Here is a 22,694-nt window from a genome sequence, read left to right as displayed (position 1 = left end):
TAAGTATGTACAAACATATATACATATATACAGGTGCTGTGGGGAGGGGAAGGAGGTAGGATGGGGGATGCGGAGGGGGACAAGGAGGAGAGGACGGAGGGGGCTCAGTCTGGGAAGGCCTCCTGGAGGAGGTGAGCTCTCAGGAGGGCTTTGAAGGGAAGAAGAGAGCTAGCTTGGTAGATGTGCAGAGGGAGGGCATTCCAGGGGGAGGATGTGGGCCGGGGGTCGATGGCAGGACAGGTAAGAACGAGGCAGTGAGGAGGTTAGAAAGAAGTGGAGTGTGCAGGCTGGGCTGTAGAAGGAAAGAAGGGAGGTGAGGTAGGAGGGGGCGAGGTGATGGACAGCCTTGAAGCCGAGAGTGAGGAGTTTTTGCCCTTTGCGGAGGATGATTGGTAGCCACTGGAGATTTTTGAGGAGGGAAGTAACATGCCCAGAATGTTTCTGCACAAAGACGATCTGGGAATGATTAATGATTATAATTTACACTTCTCCAACATTCTGGTCAAGGAGACAGCAAATGCAACTAACTCACTAATCCCCACATGACCTGGAACAATTCTTATTTTACAGTCAGGAAACTTGAGAGTTGGAAAGAGTTCTTCTCAGGCTGCCTTGGCCAACTAGCAACAGAGTTGAAAGAGAAGCTAGACTCTCTGACCATAGCTGAACAGATCCAAAATATACGACGGAGAGAAATAAGCTTTTTCCCAACTTTCACGAATTCTATTAAGAAGGCTTTTTATGCATAAAAGCCACAGTAAAAATACTGGTATTTGTTAAGTGCTTTGACTAGGTGCCAATCACTGCATTAAACGCAAGTATAGATATAATCACATCTGAAAGTCTCTGCTCCACATGGGGCTCACAGTCTAAAGGAGAGGGAGAACAGGTATTTTATAGCCATTTTCACTGAGGAAAGTGAGGAACACAGTAGCTAAGTGACTTGACCAATGTCACTTAGCAGGCAACTGGCAGAACACATCAAATTCTCTTGATGATAAAAACAGCCCTGATGCTAAAATAACTTCAGCCCAGAAAAAACTTTAGGGGGATGCCACATCACAATGAGAACTTGGTATTTCAGTGTTATTTGGTTTGTGCAAAACTTGGTTTTGCAAGACAGATGATGGGACAGACTGATAAACAGAAGGACAGAAGAACTGAAAGACAGATGATGGGACAGACTGATGAACAGAAGGACGGATGGAAATTAGGACAGACGGACAGACAGACATTAGGACAGATGGACGGGCAGACAGACAGACGGACATTAGGACTGATGGACAGACAGACAGACATTAGGACTGATGGACAGACAGACGGACATTAGGACTGATGGACAGACATTAGGGCAGACAGACAGACATTAGGACAGACAGACGGACAGAATGATCTCCCCCTCTAGACTGTAAGCTCATTATGGGAAGGGTACGTGTCTGGCAATTCTTTTGTGTTGTACTCTCCCAAATGTTTAGAACAGTGTTCTGCACATAGTTAGTGCTAAATAACTACCACCGATTGACTGACTGGTATTTACTGAGCATTTCCTATGTGCAGAGCATTTATTGAGCATTTACTGTGTGCATAGCACTATTTAGAGCTGGGGAAAGTACAATACAACAAAGTTGGTAAAAACTCCCGGCCCACAAGGATCTTATAGTCTATGGGGGAGACAAACATTAAATTGGATTAGGGATAGGGAAATAGTAGAGTATGATCACTGTGGAGCATCGGGAGGTGCGATGGGGCGGGTTTCAAAAATAACAGGGAATTTTCTCGCTTCTTAACTGTTTCTGGCCTGGGAGAGAAAACTGACAAGCCACCCAAGCTCACAAACATCACTGGCCTGTTTGCCCAGGTGGGTTGACCCAATTGGCCCAGACTCAAACTAAACCCTGTAAAATAAGGATCCACAAACTCTTTTTTACATTTTTCCTGCGTTATACTTTGTCTTTCCTCAGCTGAAATTTTCAAGAAGCTGATGACCGAGTGTTCTTTAAAATATGAAGCCCTTAAAATTGTTCCACTTCCTCTTACTTGTTTAGTGCTGGGAGAGAAGATGTGTTACAGGAATCACTTACAACAGCACCATCTTTACAAGTTAAAATGAAGCCACGGTAGGTCTCGTGGCTTTAGGGGAGCAGAATAATCAGATTGGGGTGCTGCCTGAACCCTCCAGAACTTAATCTTGTCCTGTCCTGCAGCCTGGTTAGCTTCAAGACCCATTTTCCCAGAGGCACCTCAGGGATGCTAATCTTATATGAAATACTTCATTAATTCATTCTTTCAATCATATTTATTGAGCGCTTACTGTGTGCAAAGCACTGTACCAAACACTTGGGAGAGTACAATACAACAACAGACACATTCCCTGCCCACAATGAGCTCACAGTCTAGAGCTTCCTACCCAATTTGCTTCCTCTGGCCCGCAAAGTGACCTTCAATTCTTAATGTGTGTGTCAAGGAAAACACAAGTGCTACTGGATTTAAAAAAAAAAAAAAAACAAAACAGTGTCACCACAGAACCATTTAGGGAGGAATAGCATGAAAAAGTATGATTTAGTCTACCCTACTCAGTTGCCCGCCTCTAAAGTGAGAGAGTATCACTCTCACCAAACCCATGCGTATTCTCTGCTAAATTCCTCTCCCACTGGAATATGACATTTCAAAGATTTCCTTCATTTTCTTAGTGACCTAATGGAAAAGGCATAGGCCTAGGAGTCTGAAAACTAGGGTTCTAATCCTAACTCTGCCACTTACATGCTGAGAAACTCTGGGTCTGTTAACTTCTCTGTATCTCAGCTTCCTCATCTGTGAAATGGAAATGAAATGCCTGTTCACCCTCCTACTTAGACTGTGAGCCCCATGTGGCAGAGGAATGGTGTCCAACCTGACTTGGCACCTAGTATACTCTTAAATACCATAATTTTTTTTATTATAAAAACACGCCTATCTGAAACTGAGATATGTGGAGCCAGGCCCAAACTCCATAAATTGTGAGCTCCTTGAGGGCCAGGTTCATGTCTATCAAACGCATCATATTCTACTAGATGCTTAGTATGGTGTGCTGCATGCGATAAGCACAGTAACTAAATACAACTAATTAACTGTTTTATACTTGGACAATCGTTTAAATGCCAAATGCCTGTTTCATCCTTAAACTATTTATGAGGTCAGGCTACACGAAAAAGTAACTGATATGGCTTGTTTCATTTTCATTCATTCAATCGTATTTATTGAGTGCTTACTGTGTGCAGAGCACTGTACTAAGTGCTTGGGAAGTACAAGTTGGCAACATATAAAGACGGTCCCTACCCAACAACGGGCTCACAGTCTAGAAGGGGGAGACGGACAACAAAATAAAACATGTGGACAGGTGTCAAGTCGTCAGAACAAACAGAAATAAAGCTAGATGCACATCATTAAGAAAATAAATAGAATAGTAAATATGTATAAGTAAAATAGAGTAATAAATCTGTAATAATAATAATGATGGCATTTGTTAAGCGCTTACTATGTGCAGAGCACTGTTCTGAGCGCTGGGGGGGGGGATACAAGGCGATCAGGTTGCCCCTCATGGGGCTCACAATCAATCCCCATTTTACAGATGAGGGAACTGAGGCTCAGAGAAGTTGTGACTTGCCCAAGGTCACACAGCCGTCATGTGGTGGAGTCGGGATTTGAACTCATGACCTCTGACTCCAAAGCCCGTGCTCTTTTCACTGAGCCACGCTGCTTCTCAATCTGTACAAACATATATACAGGTGCTGTGGGGAGGGGAAGGAGGTAGGGCAGGGGGGATGGGGAGGAGGAGAGGAAAAAGGGGGCTCGGTCTGGGAAGGCCTCAAGTTCCATGTGCTCTCCCACTTTGAAAGCCCAGAGACAACCATGTGACTTTTGCATTCAAGTGGAGTGGGATTCCTCATCCTGACAACTGAATTCTCAAGCATTTTTTTCTCCCAAGAGTTTCCATATTTTAATCACAAGTATTAACTGGGAAGGCTCCACTCACCATCAGCAATTGCTTCTCCTTTCAAGCTCTTGATTCCTCTGGGCATTGGATTTCCATCAAGGTAGAACTCAATTATGCTATCATCCAGGATAATGAGAAGATGGAGCCAAACATTTTCTTCCAAGTATTTCATGACCGTTGTCTCGGCAACAAAGGTCACATTGGAGCCCACGGTGGTGTAATGAAGCATGAGGGTCACATGAGACTCATTGGTTTGAATTTTCACACCATAGTAGATGGCATCGCTGCTACTTTCCTTTGCAATAACAAATCCGTTGGTATTGGCATCAGGCACCACCCAAGCTGAAAACGTGAAGCTGGCGATTGAATTATTCCTAGGAGCGTGGTATTCTGGACTAACGGTGCCGAATGCATCTCCTGTTCCACTAAAGTACAAGGCGTCTGTTCCACTGTGAGGACGCCTCCTGTGAGGCTGGGCCTGCACGGAGTTGGCGAAATGGCCAAGCAACAAAAAGTCTTTCATCGGCGGTAACCCGGCACTGAACTCACGGGACAGTATTTCCCAGCCCAGTCGGACATCTCCAAAGGTACCCTGCTGCCTCCAGACAGTAAAGCTGGCAACATACGACATATCGTCCTCTGAGAGGACATCTTCGGCTATTTCCAGGTCTTGGCTCTTGGGATCTATCACAAAGACTCCAAAGGGATCGTCGTTAAATGGAATCGTTACCATCACCTGGAGATTGCTTTCTGCAAGCTGGCCACCGGAGTCTGGGAACCCACCTGTTTAATGAAAATATGAAACAATGAGAAGTCAGAAACCCTAATCCAACTGTGGTGTATTGTGGTGGGTTAGGGTTGGTAATGATAATATTACTACATGCCAAGTATTGTGCTAATCATAGGGGTGGATACGATATTATCAAATCAGACACAGTCCCTGTCCCACAAGGGGCTTAGAGTCTAAGAGGAAGGGAGAATGGCTATTTAATCCCCATTTTACAGATGAGGAAACTGTGGCACAGAGAAGTGACTTGCCCAAAGTCACAGAGCAGGCAGGTGGCAGAGTCAGGGTTAGAACCCAGGTGTCCTGACTCCCAGTCCTGTGCTCTTTCTACTAGGCCATGCTGCCCCAACTCCACAAAAATGGAGATAGCTTAGATGGCTTCATTTAATTTCGCACAGGTATAATCTCTCAATCAATAGCACACCCTACTTCTTCAGGAATATTTGACCAGTAGAATAAATATAGCTATATTATTAATCAGTCAGTGGCATTTATTGAGCAATCACTGCATGCAGAGCACTGAACTAACCACTTTGGAAAGTACAATTATTGATAAGAATAGGTATATCTATATCAGTAAGTTATATTAGTCCTAATACTTTTTTTTGCTGGCATAAAACAATGTATGGAACCCATCTGCTCCATTTTAAGAATATGAAAAGTCATGGATTTGTCAGTGGGGTGATTTCCTAAAGAAAAAAAAAGCAAGTTCCATTAGGGAGTCTCAGAGGGTAAGAGAGAGAGCACAGGACAGTCAAGAACTTCAAAGCCAGGAATCCACAGTTCAAAAAGGTTCCAGCCCAAAAGCCCAATCCACGTGGCAGGAAATTCATTCGTTCATTTAATCGTATTTATTGAGCGCTTACTGTGTGCAGAGTACTGTACTAAGCACTTGGGAGGGTACAATACAACAATAGACAGTCACGTTTCCTGCCCACAATGAGCTTGGAGTCTAGAAGAAACTGCAGAAAATGACTCCCGCTTAACATAAATATGTTCATTTAAATTGCGCTAGAGTAGGCTTAAAGCTAATGGGACCTGGAACAACTCCTCACCTTCAAATCCCTCTTTCACATCTCCTCCATGAGGCCTTCCCTAGCCCCTTAATTTCCCCGTCCACGCAACCCTCTGTGTCAACTATGAACTTGGCTGTGTACCCCTTAAGCATGTTAGTACTCCTACCAGCCCCACAGCACATATGTAAATAACCCTATACTTCACTATTTCCCCTAATCATTAACCTATTTTAACATTTATCTCCCTCTATACAGTGTAAACTCCTTGTGGTCAGGGATCACTTCTACCAGCTCTGTTGCTTTGTTCTTTCCCAAGTGCTTAGTAATAATAATAATAATAATAATAATAATAATAATAATGGTATTTGTTAAGCACTTACTATGTGCCAGGCACAGTTCCAAGCCCTGGGGTGGATACAAGAAAATCGGGTTGTATACAGTCCCTGTCCCACAAGGGGGCTTATAAAATCCCCACTTTATAGATGAGGTAACTGAGGCCCAGAGAAGTGAAGTGACTTGCCCAAGGTCACACAGCAGACAAGTGGCGGAGCCGGGATTAGCACCCAAGTCCTTTCTGACTCCCAGACTGTTTTCTATCCAGTAGGCCATGATGCTTCCCTGTGCTCTGCACACAGTAAGTGCTCAATAACTATCACTGATTATAGTCATTCTAATCAAAATGTGATTAGCAGAGTCTAAGCATCAATGTGCCTTTATGGCGAGGGAAATGGAAGGTAGAAGGGAGAGATCAGGGTGGGAGAAAACGGTACCTGAGACATTGGTGAGTTTGAGAATAAAATGTTCATTAAATTCGGGAATTTTGTCTGGAAAAGCCTGCAGAGTTAGTGTTTTGGATCCTTCACCATCCAGGAACCAGACAGTCCCAGACGTTTCGTAGAACTCTTGACCAGGTTCCAAAGCAGTATCATTCCTGAACAACTGCCAGGTCAAAGAGATGTTTCCAAAGTGTCCTCTGTTCCTCAAAATCCTATGCAATCCAGAATACAAAAATGAGTTTCCCAGAAAACGTAACGACTGTGAACTTTAAAATTCACACACGCTTTGGATAAACTTCCTATGTACCATCTTTAACAGTCTACCAACCAACACCTCCAAGATCATGGCCATCAACTCAGTTCATTAAAGGCAAGTCTACGAGAACAAGCCAGATTTCAAACATGGATCCTGTACAATGTGTACCAGGAAAAAAAAATAAATCAGACTTTCATGTCACAATCTTCAAAAGCCTGAATAAGTGGAATTCCTGAGGCCCAAGGAAACAAACATATTAGGTATGATGAATGATCAAAAATTCTTGAAAACTATAGTTTTCCTTCCAAACAGACAGAAACTTAGGTTCTCAGAAGTACAAATAGGTGGTTTATGGGTTAGAGGCGTGGGAGGTGGCTTCGGCAACACTGGGTAAATTCAAGGTTTGTGACTCCCTCCAAAAAAGGCATTTTACAAATCGTTCTGTTCAAGTAACATGAAAAAAGATCAAGTCACAGGAACTGTTTCAATTTCATGGTTTAAATGCTGACATACCAGTAGCATTGGGTGTCACGCTATGACTAATAGTTCATTAGCAACCCCAAAAAAACTAATTCTAACAGTGAACGTACTGTAAACAGTGACCTTAAAGCAGTTATGATAAATTCCCTGGGTAATACTGAAGACTTAGTGATACATTAATAGAAAGAAGTACAATGCTATACAAGTGCTCACATGAAATGACAGTGCATTTGGGTAACTGGGGTTACTCCAAGCTCTACACAAAGCATTAAGAGTGGATACGCAAAACCTCAGTTGGAAAATCCCTGCCTGGCAAAGTCAAGTTGAATAGAATTTGAATTCTTACTTACAAGAAATCATTAGTCTCTCCTTCTTCTACTGTCTTATCTACAGGTTCCAGGGAAAAAATGCCATTTGGGTCATCATTAGCTTCAATAATAATGGTAGCTATCCCATGCTTATATACCACTGTGTCACCTATTGAATTTTCAAGAAAAGTTAACACTAAGACCATGTGTCTGCTTATCTATCACATTTAAATATTATTTTCTTGCATATTAAAATATCAACCAGGTGTTGAAGTTCTCTGAAGGATTCTGCTGTCAAATACCATTCAGGAAAATACAATTCTTCCAATACATTCTTTCTGAACTGAGAAAGGAGTAAATACCCAAGTATGTTTCTAATTTGAACAAGTACATCATTTTATCATTTCAAGAGAAAGTGTGAACTTCTGCAGACATTACAACTAAGATACAATCTGTTCTCCCAAAAAGGGGCATTGTTTTCTTGAGGAACCTGGCATTAAGGCAAACTTATGCTGAAGTTCCAGGCATGTTCTAACCAGTGCCATATACATGCACGCAACTGTCTCTTCCAACACTGCTTTGCACTAATTGACCAAAAGTATTCTCTCTAAACCTCATTGCAAAAATACACACTTTGGAAGAACTGGCCAGAGTTTTCTAAATGAACAGACAAAAATTTCCCATAATAGCCATCCCATACAACTAAAGGTGAAAGGGAGAGCTGGGTTTTTTTTTTCCCCAAAAAAAATCATGTCCTAATCCATTCTGTAATCAAATCCACTCATATCAAAAGAACTCAAATTTATTTCAGCATTCACTGGAACGCAATTTGAACTTTTTGCTTTCGAAAATTTCAGATTTAAAATGTTTCTTGCTGTACTCTATCCTGATGTTCTCGATTTAGCTATAAAACATGTTTAAAATGAAAAAATTTGGTTATATAAATGGGCAATTTAGTAACTATAAAGCTAGGAAAAAGTTACTGTACAGGCATGCTACTAAGCTAACATGCTATATGATATAGCCACTTGACCATTTTGTTAATCACAATCTAAGCATTCCTATTAGATAAATCATGTTTCTGAAGCAAATATGTATTTCCGTAGAATTAACGTATGTGGTAAAAACATATGCATTACTCTGGTACATTGTTATAAAGATTCCATCATAATTCAATAAGAAAAGTGGCATTTTTTTTTATACAACTGCAGTTATTCTAACCTGTTGAGTTAAAGAGGATGATGTAAAATGGCTCATCTGTTTCAGGGATACCATCTTCATTAACATATACAGATATGCTCCGTTCTCTTCTCCCAATATCAAAAATGAGCATTTCACCCTTTTCCACAGCAATAAAGTCTCCTTCCTCAGCAGAAGCTCTCCCATTCACGGTGGCATATTGAACCGTGCAAGCAGTGTCAACAGATCCATTCCTCAGAACTGTAAAGTTAGCAATACCACCTTCCTGAATGCGCACTACGAGAGGCTCTGAAAGAGAGAACAGGTCACATTATCTGAGTCTCGGAGCACGATCAGACACACAAGCCAAATTACAGGAATTAAGCCATAGGAAGATAGCTTGCTAAGGAGGAGTAACTGATTCAAAGGAAAGATGAAAGGATTCAAAGGAAAGGGTCTGAGGGAAGGTTTGAGAAAAGATTCCCTGTGTGTTTCCCTTTAAGAAGATGACTTGTGTCTCCCCCATCGGGAACGGCATGTGAGCCTCGGATATGAGACTTGAGGACTGAAAACTTGTGGGAAGGAATTAGTTGCAGTGCCAATGGTGTGCGTCCCTACCAGTCCCGCTGGGCACAGGATGCAAGGAGAAAGTGGGCAGGGGTGCAGTACACTGCAAAGTGGCACCAAGATTTTTTTTTTTATAGTCCAAACCCATTTATGGCCAAAATGACCATAGGCAGTTGCCTAAGTAGCCCCTGTGGTCTTTGCCGCCCATCTTAGCCAGCTATTTTCCGGGATTACTGCAGGGCCTGTCCACTTCACCCAACTCCCTAACTGGTTCTTCATCACTGATGACATGGTTTCGTGGGACTATGAAATTTTTACTCTAATGGAGTCATTATCTCAAAGTTTCACCTGTACAGAGGAAAATATCCAAACACACACAACAAACTTTTCATTTTAGTACATCAGTTCTCATCTACACACATGTATTGATGGCCCAGAAAGATACAGCCAGTGAAATTCACATATGATCCCCTTCATAAACCTCGATTGCCAAAATTCTGCCCATTCTTCGTATACAATAACCTCCTAAATTTGCCTCCTTCATCTCTACCCAAACTGCTAGCAACCGGTAGAAACTCTGGTCTTGCCAATGACTAGACTATTGCATTAGCTTCCAGTCTCCCGACTTCTCCGCTCCTCCAATCTATACTACCTACTGTTGCACAGATCATCTTCCTGAAACCTCCATCAGCCCACATCTCTCCTCTCTTCAAAACCTCCCTATATCTCTCCGTATCAAATGCCTCACAACTGGCTTCAAGGCTCTCCACCATCTGGCCCCACCTTACCTACCTGCTCTTTTTCCTGGCTATTCTCCAAGTCACCAAGCCAACCTCCTATGTTTTGACTCTCAGCCTCATTCCTTCTCCTGAAACTCCCTCCCTCTCTGCAGATCTTTGCTCAAAGGCCTACTAAAATCCCATCTCCAACAAGCTTTCCCCAAATGATTTCACAGCACCCTGAGCCACATTATCCCTTTAGCCAATTCTGGCACTTAGTTCAGTGTTCTGCATATAGAACATGCTTAAAACATACTATTACTACCAGTACTTGTAAACTTTTTTATACCCCACCTCAACACTAAAGTGTTCTCCTTTTTTGACACTTGACTTGTAAGTAATTTTATGTTTGTCTCCTCCATTAATCTGTAAACTCCTTGAAGGCCAGGGAAGTGCCATTTCTTTATTTTCTATTTTCCAAGTACCTAGTACAGTGCACCACAACAAATGGGAGCTCAATAAATGCTATTATTGTAATGCTGCCAGTTTTTCCAACCTATGTGACATATAGGCCTACTAAAGTGTGATAAACTGCATTATGCTCATCAAGCTTCCTAATATTTGATAACATTCTATTTGGAAAAATAACGATTTTGACAGAAAATGTTCATGAATTCTGAAAAATGGAAAGGGGTGTAACCTGCAAAATAAATTGGGTCATCATTTTTACGAATCCGCAGTATTGCTGTGGTTATATTTCCCATTCGGGCTCCACCAGTAGCATTGAAAAGGTTAACTGTGAATTCTTCCATTTCCTCAGGTATCTGTTCAAAAACAAGAGAAAAAACACTTTCTGAAGAATGAAAGAAGAATAGGACGCAGTAAACCACTCTAAAAAAAGTTTCTAAAACTGATATAAAGATCAATTTCAGATGAAGATGTCATGAAGAGCACAGGGAGAAGAACCAGGAGTCACAACTCCACCACTTACCTGTTACGCGAGTGGAAGGAGGACACTGAACGGCTCTGTGCCTCGGTTTCCTCATGTGTGAAATGGGACTAAATAACTGTTACTCTTCCCCCCTTCTCCTCATCATCATCATCATCATCAATCGTATTTATTGAGCGCTTACTATGTGCAGAGCACTGTACTCCACAGCACTGACGTATATGTATATATCTATAATTCTATTTATTTATATTGAGGCCTGTTTACTTGCACTGATGTCTGCCTCCCCTCCCTCTAGACTATGAACCCGTTGAAGGCAGGAATTGTCTCTCTTCATTGCTGCATTGTATTTTCCAAGCACTTGGTACGGGGCTCTGCACACAGGCAGCGCTCAAGAAATATGACTGACAATGAATGAACTGTTGTGCATCTCTCAGACTACGAGCCTTGGGTGGGACAGGCACTTGTGTCTGATCCTATTAGGTCATATGTGCTCTGGCTCTTAGCACAAGGCTTGGCCCAGAGCAAGCATTTAATAAACACCACCACTACCATCATCATCATCTGTTTGGATTTGCTTCGTGGAGAGAGTCATGGACAGGTTCGGCCACAATCTTCAAGAGTCACCTTTTCCTGCCTCTTATTTCTGGGAAGGACACATCTTTGACTAACTCTGTAAGCAGAACTCTGCTCCCAAAATTTCTCAAAATGAGTGCTTTGATACTCAACTCCAAGCAAAATTTCTGTGGATAGCGTAATTTAATTATGCAATAGAAATATAGGTTCCATGTCTTTTGTAATTTTCAAGTGGGATCAAATGCCTTTCATAATGGTCTTATAAATAACCAGCACTCATGCTAGTTAATGTAGGAATTTAAAAACACCATAAATTCTGAACCCAATGGAAGGAGAATTCATACCAGTGACAGATTCCATAGCACCTTACATACTCTCCTTACTGTATTCTACCTCCTCTGCAGGTTGAAGCCAATCAATCTAATTTCAGTTTACTCTGATTCTTAATGGTTTACCAACTGCTGACACTGTACTCAATGCTGAATCAATCAGTAGCATTTACTGAATGCTTATTCTGTGATAAGAACTGTACTAAGCACTTGAGTGAACACAATAAAGTTAGCAGACATAGTATCTGCCCTCAAGGCTCTTACAATCTAGTCGGTAGACAGACACTAAAATAAACTGCTAGCAGGATGAAACAACCAAGTTTTAAGTTATATGCACAATGCTCACTGGGTGAGAAGAGCAATGAGTATCCAAGTGCTCAGGTGACATGATAGGAAGGACTGAAGCTTTACCGAAGATACTCATGACCTTCATTCCTGTTTCAATTTGAGTGAGCAGTCCAATGTAATTAAAATATGTTTTATTTAAGCAACTGCTCTTTTTCAAACAATTAGGCCAACATATTTATCTCTAGACTGTGAGTTCATTGTGGGTGGGGAATGTGTCTGTTTATTGTTATACTCTACTCTTCCAAGCACTTGGTACAGTGATCTGCACACAATAAGCGCTCAATACATATGACTGGATGAATGAATGAATTACCTCGTCTGGCAAGGAGTAGATGGTTATATTCTTTGAAAACTCTTGATCTCCAAAGAAGAGAGTGTCTTCAGCAGGATAAACATCATAAGTAGAGTCTGGCATGACGACCCAGGATATACTAACATTCCCAAAGTTGCCTTGGTTCCTTATTATTTCATACACAGCTGTGAAAGAACATTTAAAGAAAATGTAATTATAAAACAATGAATATCAAAATAACAGCTCAACTGAAAGAGAAATTGTATGCTTTTAGCACAGAATCAAGTAATTCCACTTTACTGGTCACACCCTCCCTACAGTATTAGTAAAAATTAAAAAGAATCCCTTTGTATCTGTTTTCATTCTTACAACCCCAGCAGAACTGCCACACAGTGTTTATTTTCTCCCTCAGAATGGAAACGTTTCAGTGACAAAGATGGCAGATTTTACTCATTGAACCTTAAACATATGATAGTCACGCCACTCTCAGCCCCAAAGCATGTATGCATATAGGCTTATAATCTGCCATTTCCCCTATCTGCAATTCAATGTCTGTCTCACCCCCCAGACTAAGATCCTTTTCGACAGAGATCGGTGTCTATCAACTCTATTGTATTTGTACTTCCCAAGCACTTAGTACAGTGCTCTGCACACAGTAAGCGCTCAATAAATACGATTGAATGAACGAATGAATAAACGTCACCGAAAGCTGGTGGTTCCCCACACCACATTTTGCCACACAGAGGAGAGCATTGCTGAGTTTCCTACCCATCCCCCAGGCTCACAGAAGCTTGAGCCTTTGGGAATTCTTCCTTGCCTCAGGAGAGAATAATAATAATAATGATGGTATTTGTTAAGCACTTACTATGTGCAAAGCACTGTTCTAAGCACTGGGGGGGGGGGATACAAGGTGATCAGGTTGTCCCACGTGGGGCTCACAATCTTAATCCCCATTTTACAGATGAGGGAACTGAGGCCCAGAGAAGTTAAGTGACTTGCCCAAAGTCACACAGCTGACAATTGGTGGAGCCAGAATTTGAACCCATGACCTCTGACTCCAAAGCCCGTACTCTTTCCATTGAGCCACACTGTCCTCTATGCCACTTGAGTCACAGGTGTCTTTGTATGAGCAGAACACAATCACACTCACTGAACTGAGATCAGCACTAAATTCACCAATATCAAAGTGCAAAATAGTCCTAAATGAATCTCATAATAAGAATTAATTTCCATGGCTCCTTTTTTTTGTTCCTAAATCAACACTCGGCAGCACAGTGCTGAGTTTCCGTACTCTTTCCACCCATCACTACAAAAATCCCCAATCTGCCCTCTCTGAGTCCCAGTAGCTTCTTGGTCCTATAGAGAGTGTGGCATTCTCTCCAACATTGCCTGGATAAACTTCAATGTAGTAGGTGCAAATGAAGGAAATTACCGGCAAACACCTCTTCCCCTTTGCTCTCATTTATGGTTACTGTCATTCCATATGAAACAAACTCTATCACCCCATGAGGATCATCATTTTCCAGGATAGTTATGTTGACTACAGTGGCACTTCCCAGCTTGCTAACCCTGTCGCCATGGCTGCTGAGGATCACAGAGTAGTGTTCGTCCAACTAGAAAGAAAACACACACAAACCTTGAAACATTCATAATGGTGAGGAGATACACTGCATCAAATTAAGAAAAAAAATTTGATTTTTATCTATACCTTTGCTTTAACCAAGGAAGTCAACGGATTCATTTGTTCACTTTTAAACACGTCTCGTTTCTTGTAGTCTTGTACCTATGATCACTAGTTCTTGGGTTCCAGAACACCAAAAAGCCTAATCAACTGGAGGCAGGGAACTCATCATTTGGGAAATTTTGGATGATGGTTTCACGCTTAACTCCTAAGAGGCTGGAGAGGATTTCAGCCACTGCCTACCTCCATCCCCTCTATCCTTGTCACTGTTCTTATTTACTACTATGCTTCTCCAACATCTTTGCGCTGGAAATAGTGAGAAGAATAATCTGCCATCTGGTTGGCAGAGCAGTGGACAGTGTCTGGGTCCATTTAAATTATTTTCCATGGCAGTTTCCTATATTGTAGGAGGTTTTAAAATCGGGTGGACAATTCAGTGCCCTGGCAGCACTTTCTAGAAGGTTCAATGGATCAGTGCCCCTCCGAGAATCTGCCCTGTGCCTCAGGAGGGATTTGGCCCCTGGGGGAAAAACAGAGACTGAACCCAATTAAATATCAGAATATTATTTTCTCTCTATAATGTCATATGAACATTTTTTCTTCATTAAATTTTAGGTCATCCTACTCATGAAAAATTAAATTTGCCATAGTTATCAGCTGTACTGATAAGTCAGACAATCACATTTATTGAGTGCTTACTGTGTGCAGAGCACTGTACTAAGCACTAGGGAGAGTACAATAAAACAATAAACAGACACATTCCCTGCCCACACGAGCTTACAGTCTAGAAGGGGAGACACATTAATATAAATAAATAAATTACAGATACGTACAAAAGTGCTGCGGGGCTGTGTGTGTGGAGATTAATAAAGGGAGCAAGTCAGGGCAACACAGAAGGGAGTGGGAGAAGAGGAAAGGAGGGCTTAGTCAGGGAAGGCCTTTTGGAGGAGCTGTGCCTTCAATAAGGCTTTGAAGGGGATGGAGATAGTCTAATAATGATAATTGAGGAATTTGTTAAGCACTTACTAACAAGCACCATGTTGGGCAAATGATAATCAAGTTGGACACAGCCCCTACCCCATATAATGTTCAGTCTACATAGGATAAACATTCATTCAATCGTATTTATTGAGTGCTTACTGTGTGCAGAGTACTGTACTAAGCGCTTGGGAAGTACAAGTTGGCAACATATAGAGATGGTCCCTACCCAACAACGGGCTCACAGTCTAGAAGGGGGAGACAGACAACGAAACAAAACATGTGGACAGGTGTCAAGTCATCAGAACAAATAGAATTAAAGCTAAATGCCCATCATTAACAAAATAAATAGCACAGTAAATATGTACAAGTAAAACAGAGTAATAAATCTGTACAAACTTATATACAGTGCTGTGGGGAGAGGAAGGAGGTAGGGAGGGGGAGATGGGGAGGAGGAGAGGAAAAAGGGGGCTCAGTCTGGGAAGGCCTCCTGGAGGAGGTGAGCTCTCAGTAGGGCCTTGGGGAGGACATGGGCCGGGGGTCGACGGCGAGAACGAGGTACAGTGAGGAGGTATAATCCCCATTTTACTGTGTAAGAAACTGAGGCAAAGTAAAATTAAGTAACTTGCTCAAGGTCACATACAGCAGGCAAGAGACAGAGTTGGGATTAAAACCCAGGTCCTCTGACTCACAGGCCTGAAATCTTTCCACTAGGCCACACTGGTTCTCTGGGATAATAATAATAATGATGATGTCATTTATTAAGTGCTTACTATGTGCAAAGCACTTTTCTAAGTGCTGGAGAGGTTACAAGGTGGTCAGGTTGTCCCACGGGGGCTCACAGTCTTAATCCCCATTTTACAGATGAGGTGACTGAGGCCCAGAGAAGTTAAGTGACTTGCCCAAAGTCACACAGCTGACAAATGGAGGAGCCGGGATTTGAACCCATGACCTCTGACTCCAAAGCCCGTGCTCTTTCCACAGAGCCAGACTACTTCCCCTTTAGCAAGTTCCGGGGTTGGGGGAATAGCACAGAGGAAGACAGTGATCTGTTACATAGAAATTACAGACTATAACCTTCCCTCCTTCAAAGCCCCAATAAAAGAACATCTCCTCCAAGAGGCCTTCCCTAAACCCTCATTTCCTCTACTCCCACTCCCTTCCGAGTCGCGTCGTCCTCGCACTTGGATTTGCACCCTTTATTCGCCCCTTCCTCAGTCTCACAGCACTTATGTACGTATCCATAATTTATTTATATTAATGCCTTCTCCCTCTGTAGACTCTAAGCTCGTTGTGAGCAGGGAAAGTGTCTACCAACTGGGTTATAACGTACTCTCCCAAGTGCTCCATACAATGCTCTGCACACAGTATATGTTCAGTAAATAGAATTGATTGACTGAATATAACCCAATGGTAGGTCACCCAACACTTCTCTAAGAGTTAGGTATAAAGTATCACTGAAGGGTCACACGATGGCCAACATGAGAAATGATTCTCAGTTTTATGATGGATATCCTAAATAAAAGACCACCCCTCAACACACACACACACCCTCTCCAATTCAGATAAGAGGAGAAGATAGGGGGAACAGAGGGGAAAGAGGAATTCTAGAGAAGTAAGGTAGGTGTGAGGAGAAAACCTGCTCAGTGCTGCAAAAGATAACGAGGGTGATATGGCAGTCAGGACCTTTTTAGACTGTGAGCCCACTGTTGGGTAGGGACTGTCTCTATATGTTGCCAATTTGTACTTCCCAAGCGCTTAGTACAGTGCTCTGCACACAGTAAGCGCTCAATAAATACGATTGATGATGATGATGACCTTCATGTAGTACAGCTCTGGGAAACAGAGGAAAGCATCTGCTTTCTTCCACTCTGATATTAAACATCTAAGTGAGAGGGTATTGGTCCTTCAGCAACAGCAGCCAACTTGTTTGGACTGGGATTAAGTGGAAATAGGATTCACATACATAGCCATAATTTATTTTCATGTCCGTCTCTCCCGTAGACTCAGGGCTTCTGGTGGTCAGGAAATATGTCTACCAACTCTATGGTATTTTACTCTCTCAAGCACTGACTACAGTGTTCTGCATACAGTAAGCACCCAGATACCATTGATGGATTCATTTAAAATTATCCCAGGAGAACAGAAATCCCCATTTCAACTCCCATCACTCAACTTCCCCTGCCAGAGTGAATTTTAGGAGTTCGGTTTGCATATAGCAAGCCAATGCGGAAAGAGCTCGCTAAAATAAAGTGCTTTCTATAAATATCCTAATGGCTAACTTGGATGGGCTCAAAGTTTGGTCCATTTCATAATCAACACTGTCTGTTCAAAGCCGCGACTATGTCGAACAGTTACCCCACCCTTAAACTACCAGATTTATCTTCATCTTGCATGATGGAACAAGACACCTGAAATGTTTTTGCAAAATCATGGAGTTCAATAAAGTAATCTGAGGAAACAAAGGCACCGATTTGTGATTTGCCCCTCAAAAAGGTTATGTCCCTTCCCTGAATTCATAGTTTCACCAATGATCAAATTTTTACAACATCCCTTAATGCAAGAACTAAATATAGTAAAGGTATACCTCTGGGATCCCATCCATTCTTGAAAGCAGTGTAATCACAATCTCCGTTTCACCTGGCTTAAATTCCAGGACACCTGTGTTTCCATAGAATTCATTGCTGTCTTTTGGCTCCACCCTGTAGTGTAGGAATTGCCTGACAAGTGAACCTCTGGTGCGGATAATCTTGAGTTCAACAGATTCCCCTTCCTTAAATGGAAAACACATTTTTTTTTTTAAAGTCCATTTAAGACATTGGTCTCGTTTAATAATTATTGTTCAAAGGCTGCTACCCAGCAGCTCTCCTCACTTTTATAACATGGGGTCCTCTGGAAGCAGGAGAAAACTCAAAAACTCCCCCGGGGTCATCGTTTTCCAAAATGGTTATATCTCGGCTAGTAAATCCAGATTTAAGGATCTGATTTTCCACACTTATCCTGTGAAAGGAAGTACAGAAATGTGAGGTTGCACTGTGTTTCTTTTAATGATTCACCAAGTCTTTGAAGAAATACTTACAAATGACAGATCAGAATCACTATGCAGGGCTTAAGGTTGGAGTCCACACTGGAGTCTAGTACAGAATTTCTCAGTAATGAGAGGGCTTAAATGTGGTTCAGATGCCACACACTGTTTATGAAATGAAAAATGACACCTGGCAAGTAAATAAAGTTTCAGCAATTTCAGGGTCTGATTTCACGGCCAATGCTTTGTCTTAAGCCGCATACAGGGGCACACACATACGCAACATGCAGTATGTGAAAGAAAAATGATGGATCCATTTTATGTTACCTTATGTCACTTAGTCCTAATTCTATGTGGCATGTCCATTATGCTGCTTTCATGAAATCCATCGATCATTTGCACAATCTTAAAATATCAGGCAGTCAGAAAAAAAAATTACTCTCAGGTGATTAGAAATAAAACATAATATATTTGCATAGCTGCAATTTTGATATGAAAATATTTTCATGGGGCTTTTTAAGAAAGACTGCATTGCAGAATTAGTGTTAGATTTCAAAATTTTCCCTCAAGAGGTGAGCATCAACTAGAGTCAACCAGCTCTGAACATGATGGATCTGTAGAAACAGATATTACTCTATTATGAGGTTCTTAGCAAGTAGCCTCAAGTTCAGTTTCTTCATTATTCAAACTAAAGGGACTTGATAAGGTGCCTAATATTTAATAACAATAAAATTGGACTCCTGGAAGAATCCTAAAATAAGATTTTAAATAAAGGTTTTGTGACTAACAAAAGAGATCAAAAACAGAAAGTGAAAATATATGTATTTTCACATGAGGCTCTGGAGTTCCAAAAGTTGGTCCACTTTTCCAGAATATATTCACTTTTCTTTTTCACTTGCACTTACATTTTAGACAGTCCTTATTGTTTTGGGCTACACTAAACAATGAGGAAGATTTCATTATCATGGCCATAAACTAGTAAACCAGAACTGGAATTAGTGGTAGAGGTACAAATTCATAATGTCATAACAATTGACATTGTTTCCTTAAACTCTTGACCTCTGGAAAAGTGGTATTGGAATGCCAGAGTTCCACAAGAAGTAATAGAATACCAATATTTTGGAGGCTTGATCGTTTCTTCCTAAATATAATTTCCCAAATCTCTAAATTGCTTTCTGGTAGTGTTAGGTTGTTTGGTAGATGCATAATCTCTTTCAGGCTACTAAGTAGCACTTGTATGCATGAAGGCTGAGCTATTTTTTTTAAGCATCAAGTGTTGGTCAATCTGTGCTCAGCACCTCACATTCTAGCATGGATCCAAACATGCCTCAGATTTTCCGGCCAAAATGTAACAGACTCAGTAAGTTGCCATTATTTAGTCTTCAGGAAATCCATATGTATTTGCCGGTCCGCAAGCAAATGGCGGTATTGGTGATCCCAACCTGAGTATTGTAATAATAATAATAATTGTAGTGTTCGTTAAGCACTTAAACTATATGCCACGCACTGTACTACACACTGGGGTGGATACAAGCAAATGGGATTGGACACAGTCCTTGTCTCACATGGGACTCACAGTCTTGCTCCCCATTTTATAAATGGGAATTGTACTCTTCCAGGCTCTTAGTACAATGCTCTACGAACACTAAGTGCTCAGTAAATGCCACTGATGGCATCTGTGTGTCATTTGGCACACTCGCTGGGCAAGACATACCACTGCTGTTTGACTCTCTAATCTGTACGGCCTAGTGACTTTCTTCCACCATTTGCCACCTTGCTTAACATGTGCTGACAAGCTCCCTTTTAAAGCACTGTAACTGCAGTGCATCTGTCCGGGACTTTAAGGATTACCCTTTCTCCTCAACAACGTGAAAAGGCCACAGACAATGATGATGGTGACAAGGCACTTGGGTTTTAGAGGTAGCCGAGGGTTCATAAATTGGTCACTATCTTTCTGGGTCATCTTTGGAGCACTGAGAAAGGCAATGATCTAGTACAAAACACACTCCTAAAAATCATTACTTTCATGGGGAAACTTCTTTAGAAGAAAAAGTATTCAGCATTAATGTCCAAGAGTCATCCATTGGTGGGGTCTAATTCAGGGTCATAATGTGGACGTACATTATCTAAACTTCTAGACTACGATCCTTGAGGGCAAGAATTGAGTCTACTAACTTAATCGTATTTATTGAGCACTTATTTGGCTCACAGCACTGTACTAAGTGCGTGGGAGAGTACAATATAATAGAGTAGGATGACATGTTCCCTGCCCAAAATGAGCTCCAGAAGCAGCGTGGCCTAGAAGCAGCAGCGTAGGCCCCGAAGTCGGTTTTTAATCCTAGGTCTGCGACTTGCTTGCTTTTGACCTTAGACAAGTCACTTCACTTCTCTATGTCTGTTCCCTCATCTGTAAAATGGGGATTCAATGCCTGTTGTACCTCCTAATTAGACTGTAAGGCAGGGACTGTATCCAACCTGATGACCTCACATCTACCTCAGGGCTTACAGGGTTATATTACAATTCTTGGCACAAGGTAAGAGCTTAATTTTTTTCTTCTTACTATCATTATCATTATTATTAGTACTAACTCTGTTGTACTTTCCCCATTTCTAAGTACAGTGCTCCACACAATACATACTTCTGATTGATTGGCCTGTCCACAGGCATGCAGTGTTACTTTTTAGGAGATTGCAGCTCTTGCATGCACAATGCAAGCAGCACGGCCTAGTAGCAAGAGCTTGGGAGTCAGAGGTTGTGGGTTCTAATTCCAACTCTGCCACTTGTCAGCTGAGTGACCTTGGGCAAGTCACAAATTTTCTGTGCCTCATTCACCTCATGAGTAAAATGGGGATTAAGATTGTGAGCCCCGCGTGGGACAATCTGATAATCAACCCCAGTGCTTAGAACAGTGCTTGGCACATAGTAGGCCCTTAGCAAATGCCATAATCATTATTACCATTGTTATTAATACCATTGTTACGATGCAGCTACTGGTCCATGCTGCAATGCTTAATTTCTACACATCAGCTCATTAGGGCATGAAACACAGTTATGAGGCTAACCAGACATGCTACCTAACAAGCAGGCAGTTTTAAAAGGCACCTCTCCGAGACTCTTTCCCTATGTGAGGGGAAGAGAAGGCTCCCAGACTGGGCTGCTCAGACAAAGCTTTAAAAAGGCACGAATGTCACTTTGAGGATGAATGATCAATATTCCAGACCTCCTCCCACCACAGGAATTTTAGGAGACCAAAGTCAGTGGGAATGCGGAGACAACAGTCTGTCACGCAGCAATCAGGAATATGAAGGCTCTTTTGGATCAGCAGCATTTCAGGAAAATTGTGAGTTTATGAGGTGAAATCGAAAACCACCATGGAACAACACTGCAAAAGGCAGCCTGAGAAACAGTGCAGAAGGCATGACTGGCGCTGCTTCAGTCCTGAAGCCCCATAGTTCATGATCCATGGCATCATCTTCAAACACGAAAGAGAGGTGTAGTTGATATTTTGGGGCTGATTCCTCTTGTAATTATACAATAGCATCCTGGTGACCTGAAAGAATTAAAGGCATCTTCCTCGACACCTAAATTAGTACTAGAAAGCATTATACAGACTGGGTTTCCAAGAAGAAATTATCCTGGAACACTTTTACTAGAAATATTTTCCCAACAGAAGCTAAATGATAGTTTTAAAGTTGAATTATCTGAATCATTAGTGGATAGAGGGTTCACCTATGAAGGAAAGAAGACTTTGTTCAATATAGTCTGTTTTAAATGCCAAGTTCCTGTCCTACAGACTACCTCAAATCATATTGTAAAGACAAACTCTCATACAACAAATGCCCCATGTGCATTCATACCATAACAATGTAACTCCACAAATGCACAAAGGGACTCCCATGAGCAGCCCACTCCATTAACAAGTCAAACAGCCCACGAAGCATGCATGGGCTGACAGGCAAGGCAAAATGATTCAGGAGCTGTGAATCCCCTGCGAGACAGGACCGTGTCCAAAACAAAATGTTGATTCACTGAAGACAAAAAGATACTTCTCTGTGCACTTACCCAAAATATACGACAAACCTTTCGGTTTCTACCCTGTCAATGCAGAGAGGGAGAGGGAGAAATCAAAGCAATATTCACCAGATTCTTAATAATGCCAGCCTCAGAACAGAAGTTTAAAAGTAAAGAAAGGTTTGTTTTTTTTCTTTCCCCGACAGCTAACAGAATCCACCTTATGGGAACCCAGCTTTCTGGGTGCTTTCCCGTTGACAATTACTAGCAAGAGGTTGGGCAGTTCCCACTTAGGAAGGATGACCCCATGACCAATCAGCATGTCAAGATCCATTCAAGACAGTCCTCCCAAACCCATCTGAAAGAGCTCCATTGCTGCCAAGCACCGGACGGACTCACAGACCGCAGCAGCTGAGCAAATGTTATTCAGACCCCTTTATAAT

The 22,694-nt window shown here is 41.8% G+C and overlaps 1 protein-coding gene across 1 annotated transcript in view; it reads right to left on the bottom strand.

Annotated features, from left to right (window-relative positions):
• The window catches only part of ADGRV1 (adhesion G protein-coupled receptor V1), a 470,004-nt gene that overhangs the window by 425,954 nt on the left and 21,356 nt on the right, over nt 1–22,694 (bottom strand). Inside the window, exons 11-20 of the mRNA XM_038765531.1 lie at nt 22,303–22,335; nt 18,088–18,214; nt 17,802–17,987; nt 13,988–14,168; nt 12,577–12,740; nt 10,762–10,885; nt 8,818–9,084; nt 7,639–7,765; nt 6,547–6,764; nt 4,013–4,756 (exon numbers count right to left, since the gene is read on the bottom strand). Of these exons, the coding sequence (XP_038621459.1) occupies nt 4,013–4,756; nt 6,547–6,764; nt 7,639–7,765; nt 8,818–9,084; nt 10,762–10,885; nt 12,577–12,740; nt 13,988–14,168; nt 17,802–17,987; nt 18,088–18,214; nt 22,303–22,335 (2,171 nt within the window). The remainder of the gene's footprint in view (nt 1–4,012; nt 4,757–6,546; nt 6,765–7,638; nt 7,766–8,817; nt 9,085–10,761; nt 10,886–12,576; nt 12,741–13,987; nt 14,169–17,801; nt 17,988–18,087; nt 18,215–22,302; nt 22,336–22,694) is intronic.

Source organism: Tachyglossus aculeatus, chromosome 23 (assembly GCF_015852505.1).
Source record: "Tachyglossus aculeatus isolate mTacAcu1 chromosome 23, mTacAcu1.pri, whole genome shotgun sequence".
NCBI classification, from domain to species: domain Eukaryota; kingdom Metazoa; phylum Chordata; class Mammalia; order Monotremata; family Tachyglossidae; genus Tachyglossus; species Tachyglossus aculeatus.
The sequence above is the reverse complement of the archived record's forward strand: the minus strand, read 5'-3'. Positions and strand labels throughout refer to the sequence as shown.